A 19788-nucleotide genomic window follows, 5' to 3' on the forward strand; every position below is an offset into this window, starting at 1 on the left:
GCCTTACCTCCATGCTATCTCTCCGGCCCTCCCCTCATTCATTTTTAAAGGTAGCCAGAAACACAAGGCCGTGGCCCTGCAGCTGTGGTGTCCAATACCTCAAGGACTGGGGCCAAGAGTGAGGTCTAACTAGGTCAACATCACCGACCTGGGAAGAGCTAAACCCACCCAAAAAACCCAGCCCGAAAAGTGGACCTGGAGCCCCGCCCTCTGGCGGAGTCCAACTCCTTACTGGGAACCTGGGTAAGAGCAGAACTACAGGAAAAGGCCTGCGCCAAGACTCTCAGGGAACTCTCCCCGGGTCTTCCGGGAGGGAACAGGTGACGGAGTCCCCTTTCCCCCCCTCTACGTTTCACCTTTTGGTACGCGCCCAGCCGACTCGGGCGGAGGCGCCTCGGCCGCTCAAGCAACACCGCGCGTGCGCAGTCCCGCCCGGGGAGGGAGGGGCGCGGACAGAGCCCAGGCCACGCCCACTAGAGGCCACGCCCCTTATCGACCCCCACGCGTGACGTCGCGGGGCGCCGGCTTCCGCCTGGCTCGGACCGGTGAGGGGTGGGAGGGCGGCGGGAGAGTCGGACTCCGCGCTGGACCGGGAAGGGATGCGGGTGTGGCGCTCCTGCTGGGGGGGCGCCGGGGCCGGGGCAGCCCAAAAGCTACCCCCGCCTCTGATCCTTAGGCTCTGCCCTCCCCTTTCCCGCTTTCTCCTCTTTCCAGATGTGCCGGGACGGGAGGCCGGGCAGGGGTGAGCACTTGTGACCCCCCCAGCCTGCCGCTCGCTGGACCGTCCTTCCTCCTTCCCTCCTGGGTTTCTGTCGCCTTCCCTTCCGGATGCGCCTTTGCAGCAGCAGCCGCCTGTGGCTTCTCTCGTCGGGAATAGCCCTCCTTCCACCTGGCTGCCCCCGACGACTCCAGACTCCAGATTCCTCCTGTATGCATGTCCCGAATTGCAGTTTTTCCCCCCCTCACTGCTTTTTTTAAAGCCTGGCCTCACCGTGATCTGAGGATCAGTAGGACACAGAGATCGATAAATGGGCATTTGTGGAGCTTCTGCGTAGTGAAGGACTATGCAAATGCTTTCTCTGCCATATTTAATGCTCATTTTACTGGTTGTTCTCAGAACTCCCATTTCCCAGAGTCTTGAGCCCACCCAGGGTCAGGTCAGTTTTCTCTCATAACCACTGAGACTAGGAAGCGGGATTCCACCTGAGCTTGCTTGCTCCCGAGTGAAGTTCTCTCCCTCAGCTACTTTGGGCTGCCAGCTGGAAGTGTTCTGCAGCCAAACCCTAACCCCAGAACAGCTAGCTGCTTCCTGTTAATTCCCCTTTGGGGTGCCTTTCTCCCCTCTACACCCAGTAAAGCGTGTGCTTTGCATTGCTTATGCCTTGATTACTTTAGAAATGAAATACAGCCAGGGAGGCAAGCAGAGAGACGAATAATAGGAGTGGCCTTTAGAATTCTGGCTCTGCCACTGACTTTTGTGGCTTTGGCTTGTCCTTTGGGGCTTTTAGCTTGCCTTTTTTTTTTTTTTTTTTTTTTTTAAAAGCAAAATGGGTAAGTGTCTTTTAACCAACAGGCTCTTGTCCACTTCCCCCTCTCTCTTTTTTTTTTTCCAGCAGACTCTTTGTGGATGTCCAGACCCCTCTGCTCCCCATGGGCAGCTGCCAGGCAGGCCACAACCTGCAGCTCTGTTTGGCCCACCACCCACCTCTGGTCTGTGCCACTTTGATCCTGTTACTTCTTGGCCTCTCTGGCCTGAGTTTTGGTGGCTTCCTCCTGACACACAGGACTGGCCTGCGCAGCCCTGACATTCCTCAGGTAAGTGCCCTCCTGTTCTCCTTCCCGTACAAGCTTTCTTGTGTCACTCCTCTCACCTTTCTGTCCCCTTCCTTTTGCACAGGACTGGGTCACCTTCTTGAGATCTTTTGGCCAGCTGACCCTGTGCCCTGTGAATGGAACAGTCACTGGAAAGTGGCATGGGCCTCAGGTTGTGGGCTTACTGACCACCTTGAACTTTGGATATGGTCCAGACAGTAACAAGACTCAGACATTCCAAACCAGTGTCCTGGGAAGTCATTTGGGATTGAAAGGTGAGATGACAGCTGGCCATGAGACTTTCAAATCTGAGCCCTGCCTTTGACCTCACTCTTTTCGTGTCTTTGGGCATAGTCTTCTTTGCTATAATAAAGACTAGATACTTTCTTTGAACATACTACCAAAAGTATAAATTCTTGTAGATTTTTATTCTCTTCCCCTTCTGGCTTTGAGGTACTTTTATTCTACTTTTGGAGGTCTAATTAGTAGGTCTGGTGAGGACATAATGTTCTTGATTCTTAATCCCTATAGAGGGGGCCAGAGAGATAGTATAGTAGGTAGGATACTTGCCTACCATGTGGCTGACCTGGATCCAATCCCAACACCCCATAAGGTCCTGAAGCACTGCCATGAGTGATCCTTAAGTGCAGAATCAGGAATAACCCCAGAGCACCACTGGGTGTGACCCAAAAATGAAAAAAAAAAAAACAAAAACAAAACCCTACTTTTTTTTCTTTTCTTTTTCTTTCTTTCTTTCTTTCTTTCTTTCTTTCTTTCTTTCTTTCTTTCTTTCTTTCTTTCTTTCTTTCTTTCTTTCTTTCCTCCTTCCTTCCTTCCTTCCTTCCTTCCTTCCTTCCTTCCTTCCTTCCTTCCTTCCTTCTTTCTTTCTTTCTTTCTTTCTTTCTTTCTTTCTTTCTTTTTTTTTTTTTGAGTCACACCTGGTGGCACTCAGGGGTTACTCCTGGCTCTGTGCTCAGAAATGGGACTCTGGGATTCGAACCACCATTAGTCCTGGGTTGGCTGTGTGCAAGGCAAATGCCCTACCCCTGTGCTATCTCTCTGGTCCCATCTACATTCTTTTCTTTAGAAGCACTTTATTTTTCCTCCGGGAGATTAGAGAAGTATGTTCTATTCAATTATATTAGTGCCTTGAGTGCCTGCTATATAATATTTAGCACAGCTCTGTAAGAATTCAGAAAAATATAGGCATCATCTATTCTCAAATTGCTTAGAGACTTCTGGGAAAATGATGTTAGAGTCGCTGATCATCATTAATTCCTGCATAAGATTTTGCCTTAGGTTCCTTATCAAAGGAAAGCAGAGCAAGACAGGAGCAGTAGTACAATGGGTAGGTTATTTGTACACGCCCGACATGGGCTCATCTCTTACATCCTATGTGGTTCACTGAGCTTGTCAGGAGTAACTCCTGAGTACTGCCAGGTATGACCCAAAAACAATAATAATAATAATAATAATAATAATAATAATAATAATAATAATAATAATAATAATAATAATAATAAAAGAACAGTGGAACATGGAAACAAAAAATGACATGGGAAATAAAAAAGGAGTGGTATCATCTACCTTTTGTGTTCTTTTTACATTTCTTTCAAACTCTACCACGATTGAAAGATTCTCCCGGGGCCGGGCGGTGGCGCTGGAGGTAAGGTGCCTGCCTTGCCTGCGCTAGCCTAGGACGGACCGCGGTTCGATCCCCCGGTGTCCCATATGGTCCCCCAAGAAGCCAGGAGCAATTTCTGAGCGCATAGCCAGGAGTAACCCCTGAGCGTCACAGGGTGTGGCCCAAAAACCAAAAAAAAAAAAAAAGAAAGAAAGATTCTCCCATGAGGGACCAGAACAATAGATAGTACATTGGGTTGGGCCCTGGGCTTGCACCTAGATGACATTGGCTTGATCTCTGGCATTACATATGGTCCCCTAATTGTAGAATGAGGAGTAGACCTTGAGCACCAATACTTGTGACCCAAAGAACAAAAAGAAAGCCAGAAAGTATCTCCTGTGAATTGAATTTCTGTGACTGGTGTAAAGTAGAAGTAGGGCTCTATATCTGACTGTGCACATATGTGATAAATGAACAAGAATAAAGGACTGTGTCTGAGATATAATACACAAAACAGTTTTTTTGTTTTGTTTTGTTTTGGGGCCACACCCGGTAACGCTCAGGGGTTACTCCTGCCTATGCGTTTAGAAGTCGCTCCTGGCTTGGGGGACCATATGGGACGCCGGGGGATTGAACCAAGGTCCATCCTAGGCTAGCGCTTGCAAGGCGAGAACTTACCTCTAGTGCCACACGCCAGCTCCTTCCTTTTTTTTGTTTGTTTGTTTTAGAGCTACACCCAATGGCACTTGGTTTACTCCTGGCTCTGTGCTCAGAAATCACTCCTGGCAGGCTCTGGGGACCATATGGGATGTCAGGGATCAAACCTGGCTTCACCCCTGGTCCTCCATGTGCAAGGCAAATGCCTTACCACTGTGCTAGTGCCCTATCCCCAGTTTTTCCCTTTTTTCCAGGGTATGTGGGGGGGGGGGGGAGGAGTTGGGCCAGACCTGGCGGCATTCTGAGCTCAGAAATTACTCCTGGTAGGCTCAGGGGACCATATGAGATGCCAGAGGAGACTATATCAGATATCTAGGATTGAACCTGGATTGACTGCATGTAAGGCAAACATCCTCCCCACTGTGCTATCACTCTGGCCCCAGTTTTTCCAATTTTTATTGAGCTATGATTCAGGCCATAAAAGCACTCACTTAAGTAACTTTATATGTGTTAGAAAGTGTGCAACTATTACTAAGGTCTATTTTAATTTTTTTTTCAGACCACCCCCATTTGATGCTCAGGGGTTACTCCTGGCTAAGCGCTCAGAAATTGCCCCTGGCTTGGGGGGACCATATGGGACACCGGGGGGATCGAACCTCGGTCCATCCTTGGCTAGCGCTTGCAAGGCAGACACCTTACCTCTAGCGCTACCTCGCCGGCCCCCTATTTTAATTTTTGCTTTTGCTTTTTTTGTGTGGATTTTTTTGGGTCACACCCGGCAGTGCTCAGGGAAACTCCTGGCTCCATGCTCAGAAATTGCTCTTGGTAGGCACGGGGGACCATATGGGAAGCCAGATTTGAACTGATGACCTTCTGCATGAAAGGCAAACGCCTTACCTCCATGCTATCTCTCCAGCCCCTATTTTAATTTTTGGATCACATACAGTGGCTTACTCCTGACTCCTCAGGATTCACTCCTGGGTGGGGTTCAGGGGAACTTAATACAGCACTGGAAATTAAACCATATTGGCTGCATACAAGGCTCATGTCTTGCCTACTGCACTATCTTTCGAGTCTGTTTCATTTTGCTTTATTTTGTTTTAGGCCATACCTGGTAGTGTTACTGTGACTGCACAGGGATCACTTCTGGTTGTGCTGGGGTTAGAGGATCTACATGTGGTGCTGGTATTCAAGCCAGGGTTGCACTATCTAGAGCAACATGCTAGGCAAATGACTTAACCTTTGTACTATCTCTCCGCCTTTATTTTATTTTTAACTAATTTCTATTTATTTGGTTTTGTGCCCACACCTGGTAATGTTTAAGGTTTATTTCTGGCTCTGCACTCAGAAATTTCTACTCCTTGCAGTATTTGGGGGATTTTATGAAATGGCGAGGATTGAATCTGGGTCAGCCACAGGCAAGGTAAGAACCCTACCTGCAATACTATCACTCTAGTCTCCCTTTATTATTTTAATTTTTGGTTTTTGGGTCACACCCGGCAGCAGTCAGGGGTTATTCCTGGCTCTACGCTCAGAAATCGCCCCTGGCAGGCTGAGGGGACCATAAGGAATGCCGGGATTTGAACCACCATCCTTGTGCATGCAAGGCAAATGCCTTACTTCCATGCTATCTCTCCAGCCCCTCCTTTTATTTTTTATAGAGGTTACCCTCAACAGTATGGGGGACCCCAGAGCTCCTCCCAGTGATATTACGGTACAGTGCTCAGCTGAGGGTCATGGAGACCAGGATGCTGGTGTCAGAAATCAAACTAGGGCCTCACAAAGGCTAGGCATGAACTCTACCACCTGAACTGTCTCCCTACTCCCATATCAATTTTAGAATTTGTTATTACTTGAAAAAGAAGTCTTGTACCCATTTGCAGTCACTCCCCTTTCCTTCCTAACCTTCTAGCCCGTTAATCTATTTTCTACCCTTGTTCATTTATTATTCTGATTTCACTTAACATAATGTTTTTTTTTTTTTCCAGTTTTTTGCGGGGGGTGGGGGGTTCTGTTTAGGGACCATGCCCAACAGTGCTCAGGACTTTTTACTAGTTTTGTTCTCAAGGGGCACTTCTGGCAGTACTTGGGGGACCATATATGATGCTAGGGATTAAACCCAGTATGACTGTGTGCAAGGCAGTATATTCTATCAACTATAATTGATCTTTCCAGATTATTTTTTGGTTCATCCATGTTGAAGCATAACTTTCCTTTTATTGCCAAATACTATTCATTGAATAAATAGTTCCCATTTTGTATCTTTATCTGTTGACATTTGGCTTTCTACCTCTTTTGCTATTGTGAATGATGCTGTTATGAGTTTTTTTTGTTTTTGTTTTTTTTTTGGTTTTTGGGCCACACCCGTTTGGCACTCAGGGGTTACTCCTGGCTGTGTGCTCAGAAATCGCCCCTGGCTTGGGGGGACCATATGGGACGCCGGGGGATCGAACCGAGGTCCGGTCCATCCTACGCTAGTGCTTGCAAGGCAGACACCTTACCTCTAGTGCCACCTTCCCAGCCCCATATGAGTTGTTTTTTGTTTGTTTGTTTGTTTTTATATAATAAGTAATTTCTTTTGAGCATAGGCCTACAAGTAACAGTGCTGGGCCATAAGATAAACTATGTTTAGTCTTGAGGAATTGTTAGACTGTACCATTTACAACTCCATCCCCACTGTGTATGATGGTTCCAAAGTTTTAAATATGCTCACCAACACTTGTTAGGTATCTTTTTATTCTAGTCATCCTCTTATTATAAAGTGGAATATCACTGTGGTTCTGGTTTGTAAGTATCTTGATAATCTTGATAACTAAAGGTTGAATGGTAGTCCTTGTGGAATCATGTTATCAATCTAGGGTCAGTTGCACAGGTACCTTAATCCTTGTTTCATCCCCTTAATTCTCTGGCTCCATTTTCTTTTAAGTTATATTTTAGGTTGGGGATCCTACCTGCATTGCTCAAGGTTTACTCCTAGCCCTTCTCAGGGTTCGCTCCTAGTGGTGCTCAGGGGACCATATATGGTAATATAGATCAAACCAGGGTTAGCAGTAAGCCTTTTCTCTTTTTGATTTTTGGGCCATACCTGGCACTGCTCAGGGGTTACTCCTGGCTCTGCTCTCAGAAATTGCTCCCGGCAGACACAGGGGACCATCTGGAATCCCGGGATTTGTTTTCTTTATTAAGTAATTTAAAATTATTATGGTATAGATCTCCCACATCTTTTGTTCAGTTGATTTCTTGGTACTTGATGTTCTTGGATACTATTTTTTCTAATTTTTTATTATAGCAATGTGATTTAACTTTTTGTTCATAATACAGTCATTTAAAGCACTAATTGTTCAAATACCAGTCCTACCACCAGTGTGACATTTCCTTCACTAGTGTCCCTGATCTCTCATCCCTCCCACCATAATCTGCCTCCATGCAGGAACAAAAAAAATCACTTCATATTGCTTGTTACCACACAAAGGCAAACGGAATTATCAAAACTTAGATCATCCTGGAGCTAGGCTCTGAGGATCGTTTCTGTAGGGAATGGCATTGGGCTATGATTCATGCGGGCAGTGGAATCTCATCTCAGCACCCTTTCTAAGAATGTGACAGAAGTATTTGCTAAGACTGGAATAGTTGGAAAGTATCTTTGGCCATTATTTTCTTTTGGAGCTTGGTGAAGGAGTCAGGAAGATGGTGACGGTGGAAGGGGGCTACCATGGGGCTTTCCAGTTGTGGGGTGGGTAGAGAGGACCCACAACACACTTGAATACTATTTTAAATAGAATAGACACCTTGATCTCTTTCTCTTTGATTCATCTTTTTTGTTTATAAGAATACAACAGTTGGGGGCTGAAGAGATAGCATGGAGGTAAGGCGTTTGCCTTTCATGCAGGTCATCGGTTCGAATCCCGGCGTCCCATATGGTCCCCCGTGCCTGCCAAGAGCAATTTCTGAGCATGGAGCCAGGAGTAACACCTGAGCACTGCCGGGTGTGACCCAAAAACCACCAAAAAAAAAAAAGAATAGTTGGGGGCTGGAGAGATAGCATGGAGGTAAGGCATTTGCCTAGCAGGCAGAAGGACGGTGGTTCGAATCTCGGCATCCCATATGGTCTCTCGAACCTGCCAGCAGCGATTTCTGAGCGTGGAGCCAGGAGTAACCCCTGAGTGTTGCTGGGTGTGACCCAAAAACGGAACAAAAAAAAAACTTTATGTATAAACTTTAGACTAGCTACTTTATTGTATTGATTTATCATTTGTAGGAGCTTATTTGTGGACACTAGGTCTTTTATATTATCAGATCACCTGCAAATAGTGAGAATTTTACTTCTTTTTCAATTTGGAGCCCTTTGATGTGTTTTTCTTGCCTGATTGCTATAGCCAGGACTTCTAATACTATATTGAATAAAATTGGAGACAGTGGACATCCTTGCCTTGTGCCTTCTCTCAAAGGAATGGTTTCAGTTTTTCACTGTTAAGAATGATACTGGGGGGCCCGGAGAGATAGCACAGCGGCGTTTGCCTTGCAAGCTGTCAATCCAGAACCAAAGGTGGTTGGTTCGAATCCCGGTGTCCCATATGGTCCCCCATGCCTGCCAGGAGCTATTTCTGAGCAGACAGCCAGGAGTAACCCCTGAGCACCGCCAGGTGTGGCCCAAAAACCAAAAACCAAAAAAAAAAAAAAAAAAAAGAATCGAATCCCGGTGTCCCATATGGTCTCCTGTGCCTGCCAGGAGCTATTTCTAAGCAGACAGCTAGGAGTAACCCCTGAGCACCGACGGGTGTGGCCCAAAAACCCAAAAAAAAAAAAAAAAAAAAAAAAAAGAATGATACTGGGGGGGCTGGGCGGTGGCGCTAGAGGTAAGGTATCTGCCTTGCCTGCACTAGCCTTGGACGGACCGTGGTTCGATCCCCCAGCGTCCCATATGGTCCCCCAAGCCAGGAGGGACTTCTGAGTGCATAGCCAGGAGTAACCCCTGAGCGTTACCGGGTGTGGCCCAAAAACCAAAAAAAAAAAAAAAAAAAAGAATGATACTGGGCTTGGGGGCTGGAGAGATAGCACAGTGGTAGGGCATTTGCCTTGCAAGCGGCCGACCCAGGACCAACAGTGTTTCGAATCCCAAATCCCAGCATTCCATATAGTCCCCCGTGCCTGCTAGGAGTGATTTCTGAGCTCAGAGCCAAGAGTAGCCCCTGAGTGTCACTGCCCCTCCATATCCCCCAAAGAGAATGATACTAGGGGGCCAGAGTGATAGCACAGTGGTTTGGTGTTTGCCTTGTACATGGTTGCTCCAGGTTCAATCCTCAGTATCCCATACAGTCCCCTAAGCCTGCCAGAAGTAATTTCTGAGTGAGAGCCAGAACTAATGCCTTCATGCTGCCAGTGTGACCTGAAAACAAACCAGAAAATGGCTGTGGGTTTGTTGTAGGTCGCCCTCACTATCTTAAGGAAAGTTCCTTTCATCGCTATTTTGTTTTTTTGTTTGTTTTCTTTTGTTTTTGTTTTTGTTTTTTTGGGTTTTTGGGTCACACCAGGCAGCGCTGAGGGGTTACTCCTGGCTCTATGATCAGAAATCGCTCCTGGATGGGCCCGGAGAGATAGCACAGCAGCGTTTGCCTTGCAAGCAGCCGATCCAGGACCAAAGGTGGTTGGTTCGAATCCCGGTGTCCCATATGGTCCCCCGTGCCTGCCAGGAGCTATTTCTGAGCAGACAGCCAGGACTAACCCCTGAGCACTGCCGGGTGTGGCCCAAAAACCAAAACAAAAAAAAAAAAAAAGAAGAAGAAGAAATCGCTCCTGGCAGGCTCAGGGGACCATATGGAATGCCGGGATTCGAACCACCAACCTTCTGCATGAAAGGCAAACCCTTACCTCTGTGCTATCTCTCTGGCCCCTTCATCACTCTTTTGTTTAGGGTTTTTTGATGAATAAATGTTGTATCTTGTCAAAAAGCTTGGTCTGCATTAATTGATATGATCATGTGGTTCTTATTTTTTCTTTTATTGATGTATTATATTCATTGATTTGTGTATGTTGAGCCATCCTTGCATCCCTGGGATATATCTCACTTGATAAGGTATATGATTTTTTTTTGTTTGTTTGTTTTGTTTTGTTTTCGTGTCACACCTGGCACCTCTCAGGGGTTACTCCTGGCTCTATACTCAGAAATCATTCCTGGCAGGCTCTGGGGACCATATGGGATGCTGGGGTTTGAACCACTGTCCTTCTGCATGTGAAGCAAACGCCTTGCCTCCATGCTATCTCTCCGGCCCCTGTATATATGATTTTTTTTTATGTTGTTGAATTCAGTTAACTAAGATTTTGTTAAGGTTTTGCATTGATGTTTATCAGGGATATTGTTCTGAAATTTTCTTTTCTGGAAATGTCTCTGTCTGCTTTGAGTATTAGAATAATGTTATCTTCATAGATAGTGTTAGGAAGGAGTCCTGTGTCTTTGGTGTGTTGGAAGAGCTTAACAAGTAAAGGTAGGGGCCAGAGAGATAGCATGAAGGTAAGGCATTTGCCTTGCATTCAGAAGGATGGTGGTTCGAATCCCGGCATCCCATGTGGTCCCCAGAACCTGCCAGCAGCGATTTCTGAGCATAGAGCCAGGAGTAACCCCTGAGCACTACCAGGTGTGACTCAAAAACCAAAACAAACAAACAAGTAAAGGTAATAGGGCCAGAAAAATAGCATAGTGGTAGGGCATCTGCCTTGCACTTGGCCAACCCTGGATGGAATCCAGGTTGATTCCTGGAATCCCATATGGTCCCCCGAGCCTGCCAGGAGTGATTTCTGAGTGCAGAGCCAGGAATAACCCCCTGAGTGCTGCCGGTTATGACCCAAAAACAAACAAACAAACAAGTAAAGGTAGTAAATTTTCCCTGAAGAATCGAGAGAATTCACCATTGAACCTTCAGACCAGGACTTGTTCTTGGAGAGATTCTTTTTTTTTTTTTTTGGTGTGTGTGGGGGCATACCTGGTTGTGCTCAGGTATTACTCCTGGCTATCTGCTCAGAAATAGCTCCTGGCAGGCACGGGGACCATATGGGACACAGGGATTCGAACCAACCACCTTAGGTCCTGGATTGGCTGCTTGCAAGGGAAACACCATTGTGCTATCTTTCCGGCCCCTTGGTTTTTTTTGTTTGTTTGTTTTTGTTTTGTTTTTGGGTCATATCCAGCAGCGCTTAGGGGTTACTCCTTGCTCTACACTCAGAAATGGCCCCTGACAGGCACGGGGGACCATACCATATGGGATGCCAGAATTCGAACCAAGAACCTTCTGCATGCAAGGCAAATGCCTTACCTCCATGCTATCTCTCCGGCCCCATTTGGAGAGATTCTTAATTATTATTTTGATTTCCTTATTTGTGATTGACCTATTTAGGCTTTCTAGTTCCTTATTAAGCTTTGGGAGATTACATATCTCTAAGAATCTATGCATTTCTTCTAGGTTCTCTAGCTTACTATCATAAAGTTGTTCATAGTAGACTTCTCATTATATTTTGTTTATTTATTTATTTATTTTGGTTTTGGGGCCATACTCGATGATGCTCAGAAACCGCTCCTGGCTTGGGGGACCATCTGGGATGCCGGGGGATTGAAACATGGTCCGTCCTAGTTTAGCATGTGCAAGGCAAATGCTCTACCGCTTGTGACACCGCTCCAGCCCCATTTTATATATTTATTTAGAATTATTGAAGGGTTCATTGTAATTTCTCCCCTTTCATCTCTGATCTATTTGAACATTTTTCTTTTTGGGCCACACCCGGCGGTGCTTAGGGGTTACTCCTGGCTGTCTGCTCAGAAATAGCTCCTGGCAGGCACGGGGGACCATATGGGACACCAGGATTCGAACCAACCACCTTAGGTCCTGAATCGGCTGCTTGCAAGGCAAACGCTGCTGTGCTATCTCTCCGGGCCCTTTTTTTTGTTCCTCTTGATAGCTAAAGGTTTATCTTGTTTATTTTTTAAAGAACCAGCTCCTGATTTCATTGATTCTTTGAATTTCTTTTCTTTTGGGGAGGGGGGTTTGGGTCACACCCGGCAGTGCTCAGGGGTTCCTCCTGGCTCTATGCTCAGAAATTGCCTCTGGCAGGCACAGGGGACAATATGGGATGCCGGAATTCGAACCACCGTCCTTCTGCATGAACGGCAGATGCCTTACCTCCATGCTATCTCTCCGGCCCCAAGAATTTCTTTTCTTGTTTTCTATGTTAATCTGTTCTCATTTTTACTATTTCTTTTCTACTATTAATCTTTCTATCTTTTTTAGTAAAGAATTCCTTGCTTTAAAATTAGAAAATGGGGGTTGGTGGTGGCTGGGGTGATAATAGAGTGGATGAGGGACTTACTATCAGAGCAGTAATATAGTAAGTAGAGTGTTTGCCTTGCATGCAGCCAACCTGGGTTCAGTCCCTGGTACCTAATCCTCTAGGAGTGATTCCCTAAGTGCATAGCTAAGAGTAAGCCTTGAGCACAGCCAGTCTGACCCAAAAACAAAAAAATTAGAGTTATTCTTGGTCTGCATTGAGGTATTACCCGTTGTGGCACTCAGGCACCAATATAGGATGTCAAGAATCAAACCTGGGTCATCTGCATGCAAGGCAAAGTACTCTTCTTCCTGTACTATTGCTCTGATCCCAGAAAGTATGCTTTGTTTGATTTTTTTTCTGTTTAATTTGCTTGAGTAGGTCTTTACTATATCATCTGGATTTTATTTTTATAGTTGAGATAAGACTTCCCCTGTCCCATGGAAATTATCCCAAGGTATTCTCCTTCACATAAAATTTAAATAGATTGTGAACCTTAACATGGATTTTGGTATCTAGTAGAAACTGCTTTTTTGTTGTTTTGTTTTGGGGCCACACCTGGCAGTGCTCCTGGTTCTGCACTCAGAAATTGATCCTGGCAGGCTCAGGGGACGACTATATAGGTTGCCAGGAATCGAACCACTGTCCATCCTGGGTTGGCTGCGTGCAAGTCAAATGTCCTACTGCTGCGCTATCTCTCTGGCCCCAAAAACTGCCTTCTTAAAAAGCAGTAACACAACCTGGGATCAGCAAACTTACCCATTTCACTGCCTTCTTGTGAGTATTGGTATGGTTATTATTGTAAGTGTTGGTATAAGCTAATTTAAGTTGATTTTTTACTTAAATTGATACATGGTTATTTTAATTTTTTAAGGATATAAATCATGATAGAATAGTTTATTAAACAGAATCAATGCCCAACATACCTCGTCTTTCAAGCCTTAGAAAGTAAGAGGTGAGACCAGAGAGATAGTATAGTGGGTAGGGCGCTTGCCTTGTAAACAGTTGACCCAGGTTCCATGCCTCACAGCACCCCATATGATTCCTCCTGAGCACTACCAGGAGTGATCCCTAAGTGCAGAGCCAGGAGTAAGCCCAGAACACCTTTAAGTTTGGGCCTCCCCACCCTCCAAAATACTGTAAGTCTGAAGATGGTTGCTTCTACTTTCTCATTTTCTTCCATCTTCTCTCCTGTGCCTCTTATAGGATCTCATGCAGATGAGCTCGTCCTCATTACAGCCAGGATGACCAATGAAAGGACCCCAGGAACCTGCCTGTATTTTAGTGCGGCTCCAGGAATTTTGCCTTCCATTCAACCACCCATATCCTGCTCAGAGGAGGGAGTAGGAAATGTCACCCTGAGCCCTAGGAAGGCTGAGGAGTGTGTCAGGGTCTGGAGCCATGAACGCCTTGTGCTTACCAAGCTACTCACTTCGGTAAGAATTTCCACTTGTATACCGAGAACATAGTTCAATGGCAGACACATGCTCTGCATATGTGAGGCCCTGAGTTTGATCTTAAAAAGAAGGGGGGATCATACAAATTTGTACAGTGGGTTGGGTATCAGCCTTTCATGCAGCCATGCAGGTTCCATTTCGGGCATCCCAGATGGTCTCCCAAGTACTACCAAGAATAATTCCTGGGGCCGGCGAGGTGGCACTAGAGGTAAGGTGTCTGCCTTGCAAGCTCTAGCCAAGAAAAATCGCGACTGTGGTTCGATCCCCCGGCATCCCATATGGTCCCCCCAAGCCAGGGGCAATTTCTGAGCGCTTAGCCAGGAGAAACCCCTGAGCATCAAACGGGTGTGGCCCGAAAAAAACAAAAACCAAAAACCAAACAAACAAACAAAAAAAAAATTCCCGAGTGTCTCCAGGTATAGTCCAAAATCTAAAAATAAAAAATAACTTTAAAAAGCACCTTCAGGGACCGGAGAGATAGCATGGAGGTAAGGTGTTTGCCTTTCATGCAGAAAGACCGTGGTTCGAATCCCAGCATCCCATATGGTCCCCCATGCTTGCCAGGGGCAATTTCTAAGCATAGAGCCAGGAGTAACACCTGAGTGCTGCCAGGTATGACCCAAAAACCAAAAAATAAAGCACCTTCAGGGGCTGGAGAGATAGCATGGAGGTAAGGTGTTTGCCTTGCATGTAGAAGGTTGGTGGTTCAAATCCCAGCATCCCATATGGTCCCCCGAGCCTGCCAGGAGCGACTTCTGAGCATAGAGCCAGGAGTAACTCCTGAGTGCTGCCGAGTGTGACCCAAAAACCAAAAAAAAAAAAAAAGGCACCTTAAATTGGGGCTGGAGAGATAGCATGGAAGTAGGACACTTGCCTTGCATGTAGGAGAACGGTGGTTGGGCGTTTGCCTTGCATGCAGGAGGACAGTGGTTCTAATCCTGGTATTTCATATGGTCTCCCGAACCTGCCAGGAGCGTAGAGCCAGGAGTAACCTCTGAGCGCTGCCGAGTATTACCCCCCCTTAAAAAAAAAAGGCACCTTAAATTATTGATTGCCATGTTTGTAAGGCAATTATTAATCTTTCTTTTCCCCCTTGGGCCACAACCAGAGGTATTCAGGGCTTACTCCTGGCTCTGTGCTTAAGGATCACCTGACAGGCTTGGGGAACTACATGGGGTGCCAAGGGTCATGCAGTACCTGCTATATTATCACTCCAGTTCATATGTTTTAAGGAAATTTTATCCAGTAGAAAGAACACAGACTCTAAGTGGATAGTATAGGGGTAGATCACTTGCCTTGCAAATGTCTGACCCAGGTTCGTTCTCTGAGACCAAATATGGGCCCCCAAGCCCACCAGGAATGATCCCTGAACACAGCTGGGTGTGGCCTCAAAAACAAACAAACAAAAAAGTATAGACTTTATATTCAGCCTCAGAGGCTCTGTGACCTTAAGCAAGCTCTGTGAATCTCAGCTTTCTCAACTATAAAATGGAAAACACAGTACTGTCTAATTGCAACAAGTAAGGATAACAAGAATGGATGTAAATCTCCTAGTACAGTGTTTGGTACATATAGGGATTTGATAAGTAACAGTTATTACCATGAACTATTTTCTTTAAATACAATAAAATAAGATCTCCATCTCAAAGAAATTCAGAAACTGTAATAAGAAGCAGAATAGGCTAATTGCTATCATAGAGATCTGAGCAAAGTGTTGTACAAACACAGAGTAAGGAACAATTAACCCTAACTTTTATATTTATGGAGAGTGCTTCACAGAGAAGATGGCATTTAAGGAAAAGAATTGTGTGTAGTATATATAATGTACAAAGTGCTTTCAGGCTCATTATCTCATTTGATCTTAAAATAGACTTTTGAGGTAGCTATTATCCCACTTTACAGATGAGGAAATAGGCTTAAAGAGAGGGAGTGAATTGCCTTAGGCCACACAACTGGTTAAGTGGCAGAGCTGGCTTAGCAACCTAGACCTTCTCACTCCCAGGCTTGTTCTGCCCTGTCAGGATGATCCTTGAAAAATGGGGAAGACTTGTAAGATCTCAGTAGAGGGATCTCAGTGGGGAGACACATTACAGGCAGAGTGAGGTACTTGACTATGCACATTCTAAAAAGTAGTTCAGCCATGATAAAGGCTTAAGAATGATTTAAGGGGGCCAGAGAGAGAGCATGGAAGTAAGGTGTTTGCCTTGAATGCTGAAGAATGGTGGTTCGAATCCCAGCATCCCATAGGGTCCCCCGGGCCTGCCAGGAGCGATTTCTGAGCATAGAGCCAGGAGGAACCCCTGAGCGCTGCCGGGTGTGACCAAAAAAAAAAAAAAAAGAATGATTTAATAAGGGGTCTGATCAATAGCACAGCTGTAGGGCATTTGCCTTACACACAGCCTACCTGGGACTGACCGAGGTTTGATTCCTGGCATCCCATATGGTCCCCTGAGCCTGCTAGGAGCGATTTCTGAGCGAAGAGACAGGAGTAACCCCTGAGCGCCACTGGGTGTGGCCCAAAAAAAACAAAACAAAACAAAACAAACAAACAAAAAGAATGATTTAAGGTAAGAGACTGAAAAGCGAAAGTGTCTAGTCACAAAGCGCCATCATCTCGAGTGTAATGACTTGACACTGCAGGCCCTCGGAGCTACTGATGCTGGTTGATGGAAACTGGCTAGATTGAGGAAAGAAACCAATTAGTTTGAAAACATCCTGGTAGGAAACATGGGCCAGGAATCTGAAATTAGAAAAGAATTAGCTTTGGGCCACAGTGGCAGGCACAGTAAATATGTCACATGCCTCACACACAACCAACCTAGATTCAATCCCTGACATCCCATAAAGTCTCTGGAGCCCAAAAGGCATGATTCCTGTTGTGGTCCACAAAACAAAAAAATTTTTTTGAAATTTAAAATGAAAGAAATAACTGTTTCCAGACCTGACCCCATTTGTATGCCTTTAAAATGTAGATAATGGGGGAATGGAAATGACAGTACAACAGGTAGGATGTTTGCCTTACACCTAACCAACCTCGTGCCATTTGTGATATACCATATGGTTCCCCATGCATTGCCAGGAGTGATCCCTGAGCTCAGAGCATGGGGTAAGGCCTGAGCGTCTCTGGGTATGGGCCCCAAACCAAAATTGTTAAAAATAATGTTGGGTTTTCCTTTCTCGTAGAGCCCTTACAGAGATGCAACTAAATGGAAATTCAACTCAAAGTAAAGCAACTTGAGAGAGGGCAGAGAAAATAGGAGAGTGGGTAGGATGCTTGTCTTGTACATAGCTTACTTAGCGAGTTTGATCCCCAGCATCCCATATGGTCCCCAAAGCCCACAGAAATGATTTCTGTCTGTAAAAGACAAGAGTATGCCACCCAAAAACCCAAAAGAAAAATATTTAGTAAAACATCTTGGAGAGTATTGAAATAGCTGTCGGCTTGTATAGGAACAGCATATTCCCTTTAGTTGCTCATAGGCTGTACAGCACCATCTTCCCTATGGATGCCTTTCTTGAGAGCCCCTGGAACAGGGGAAGTTCCTGATGACAATCCTCCTCAGTCACCAGTCACACTTGCTTCCCTCCCATGTTCATCCCCAGGAGGAGTTGGCATTATGTGGCTCCCGGCTGTTGGTATTCGGTTCCTTCCTACTTCTCTTTGGCCTTCTCTGCTGTTTCACTGCTATGTGCTTCCACCCACGACGAGAGTCCCACTGGTCTCGAACCCGGCTCTGAAAACACTCATGTAGTTTCTGGCTTCTCAGGTAAGAAACTTTGCACCTTTGAAAATAGGTGATAGGGTAGAAGTGGCAATTATAACTGACATTATGATGTCTTCTTTACTTTTTTTTGGTTTTTGGATCACACCCAGTGGCACTCGGGTTACTCCTGGCTATGCACTCAGAAACCGCTCCTGGCTTGGGGGACCATATGGGATGCCGAGGAACCGAACTGCGGTCCATCCTAGGTTAGTGCTTGCAAGGCAAACATCCTACCACTTGCACCACAACTCCGGCCCCATAAACTGTTTATTTTGATTAGTAATAAGCCTAGTGGGTTCTGGAGAGTGGGTAAGGCACTTGCCTAGGTTCAGTCTTTGGTACCCCATACGGTCTCCCAAGCCCTCTAAGAGTAATCCCTAAAGTACAGAGCAAGGGATAAGCTCTGAACAACTGCTTGATGTGGGTACATGCCAAACAAAAAGGGGATGGGGAGATAAACCTGGTTGCTCCATCTACTTAAGATAGAAAATGGCAGAGCAATATTTGGCAGGTAGGCCATTTGCCTTACAGGCTGTTCTGGTTCATCCTCACATCCCATATGTTTGTTCCTATGTGCAGAGCTGGGAATAAGCTCTGAGCACTATCAGGTGTGGCTCAAAAACAAACAAGCAAACAAAAATTAAAGGAAATGGTACAACCCTCTCAGAATTTCTTGGATATGAGTGAACTGGGAAGGAAAGGCTTTCTCCTGGAAGATCTCAGGCCATCCCCAGATGGATAAGGGTCTATAACTCTCACTCTAGTGGTCACTTTACCACTAACTCAGTTTCTGCTGTCATTCTTCAAGAGCTCTCTGACCTGATTTTTTTTTTTTAACTTTTCTTTCTCCCCAGGTGTGAATCAACTTCCTGGACCTTAGTTCTGAGTTGAAAGATACAGTTACGGGCCCGGAGAGATAGCACAGCGGCGTTTGCCTTGCAAGCAGCCGATCCAGGACCAAAGGTGTTTGGTTTGAATCCTGGTGTCCCATATGGTCCCCCGTGCCTGCCAGGAGCTAGTTCTGAGCAGACAGCCAGGAGTAACCCCTGAGCACTGCCGGGTGTGACCCAAAAACCAAAAAAAAAAGGAAAGATACAGTTACAAAAAGTGGAGAGCTGGACTGTGGTGGGAAATAAAAAGCCTGTTTTGCTCAGTGTTGTTCAGGATGTTTATTGGGGATTGAATTGAAGTGGGAATTCTAATTGTCTGCGTAGAATGTTTGTGAGGAGTTCAAACTCTTTAGTTTGGGATACAGCAGATTGGTTAAAGACTTAAGCTTTTCCTATAGCTATGACTTGGCTTTAGAAATCACCTGCTTTGAGGGGATGATGGGCCACACCCAACTGTGCTTAGGGTCCAGTCCCCGCTACTGTGTTCAGTGGCCCTGGGCTTCCACATACAAAAGCATGTGCCCCAGCCCCTTGAGTCTTTCCCTGGCCCCCAGAAATCACCTGCTTTTTTGTTTGTTTGTTTTCGGGCCACACCCAAATATTCCCAAGGGTTATTCCTGGCTCTGCTCTCAGGAATCATTCTTTTTTGTTGTTATTTTGTTTTGTTTTTTGTTTTTTTCTGGGGGGGGTCACACTTGACAACGCTCAGGGGTTACTCCTGGCTCTATGCTCAGAAATCGCTCCTGGCAAGCACGGGGGACCGTATGGGATGCCAGGATTCGAACCACTGTCCTTCTGCATGCAAGGTAAATGCCCTACCTCCATGCTATCTCTCCGGCCCCAGGAATCATTCTTGGTGGTGTTCTGGGACCCTATGGGATATCAGGGCTGGAACCCTGGTCAGCTGCAGTGTATAAGGCAAGTGCCTTCTACTATCTGTCTGGCCCCACCACCTACATTTTTATCTCAGCTATGACAGTTGGCCATGTTTTCTTCAGTGAAATAGAATTTGTAATTCCAAGTAGTTTGGAGAATCAGGTGGTCGTGGCCATTGGAATGCTTTGTCATAAAGCAAGAATGACCTTGGCCAGATAACGCTTTAAACAATAAAGGACCCCAATTTCCTAAAGGAATTTGACAATTTGATTTTTTTTTCCCCCAACCAAGATTCCTCGAACTTGAGAATTCCTACCCGGGTTGACAGGATATTAACCATAGCCGTCCCTTTTCCCGCCATTTCCTTACCCAGCAACAGTCTTCACTTACCCTCC

The 19788-nt window shown here is 45.7% G+C and overlaps 1 protein-coding gene across 1 annotated transcript; it reads left to right on the top strand.

Moving 5' to 3' along the window:
- The first annotated feature begins 524 nt into the window (after nt 1-524).
- TMEM219 (transmembrane protein 219) lies at nt 525-18780 on the top strand. Its single transcript, XM_049787831.1, is given in 9 exon segments — nt 525-545; nt 843-928; nt 1614-1815; nt 1898-2087; nt 13613-13842; nt 17467-17525; nt 17527-17630; nt 18482-18516; nt 18715-18780. Coding segments are annotated over 6 exon segments (774 nt in total). The 5' UTR covers nt 525-545; nt 843-928; nt 1614-1650; the 3' UTR covers nt 18508-18516; nt 18715-18780.
- Nucleotides 18781-19788: the final 1008 nt, after the last annotated feature.

Source organism: Suncus etruscus, chromosome 15, assembly GCF_024139225.1.
Source record: "Suncus etruscus isolate mSunEtr1 chromosome 15, mSunEtr1.pri.cur, whole genome shotgun sequence".
NCBI lineage: Eukaryota > Metazoa > Chordata > Mammalia > Eulipotyphla > Soricidae > Suncus > Suncus etruscus.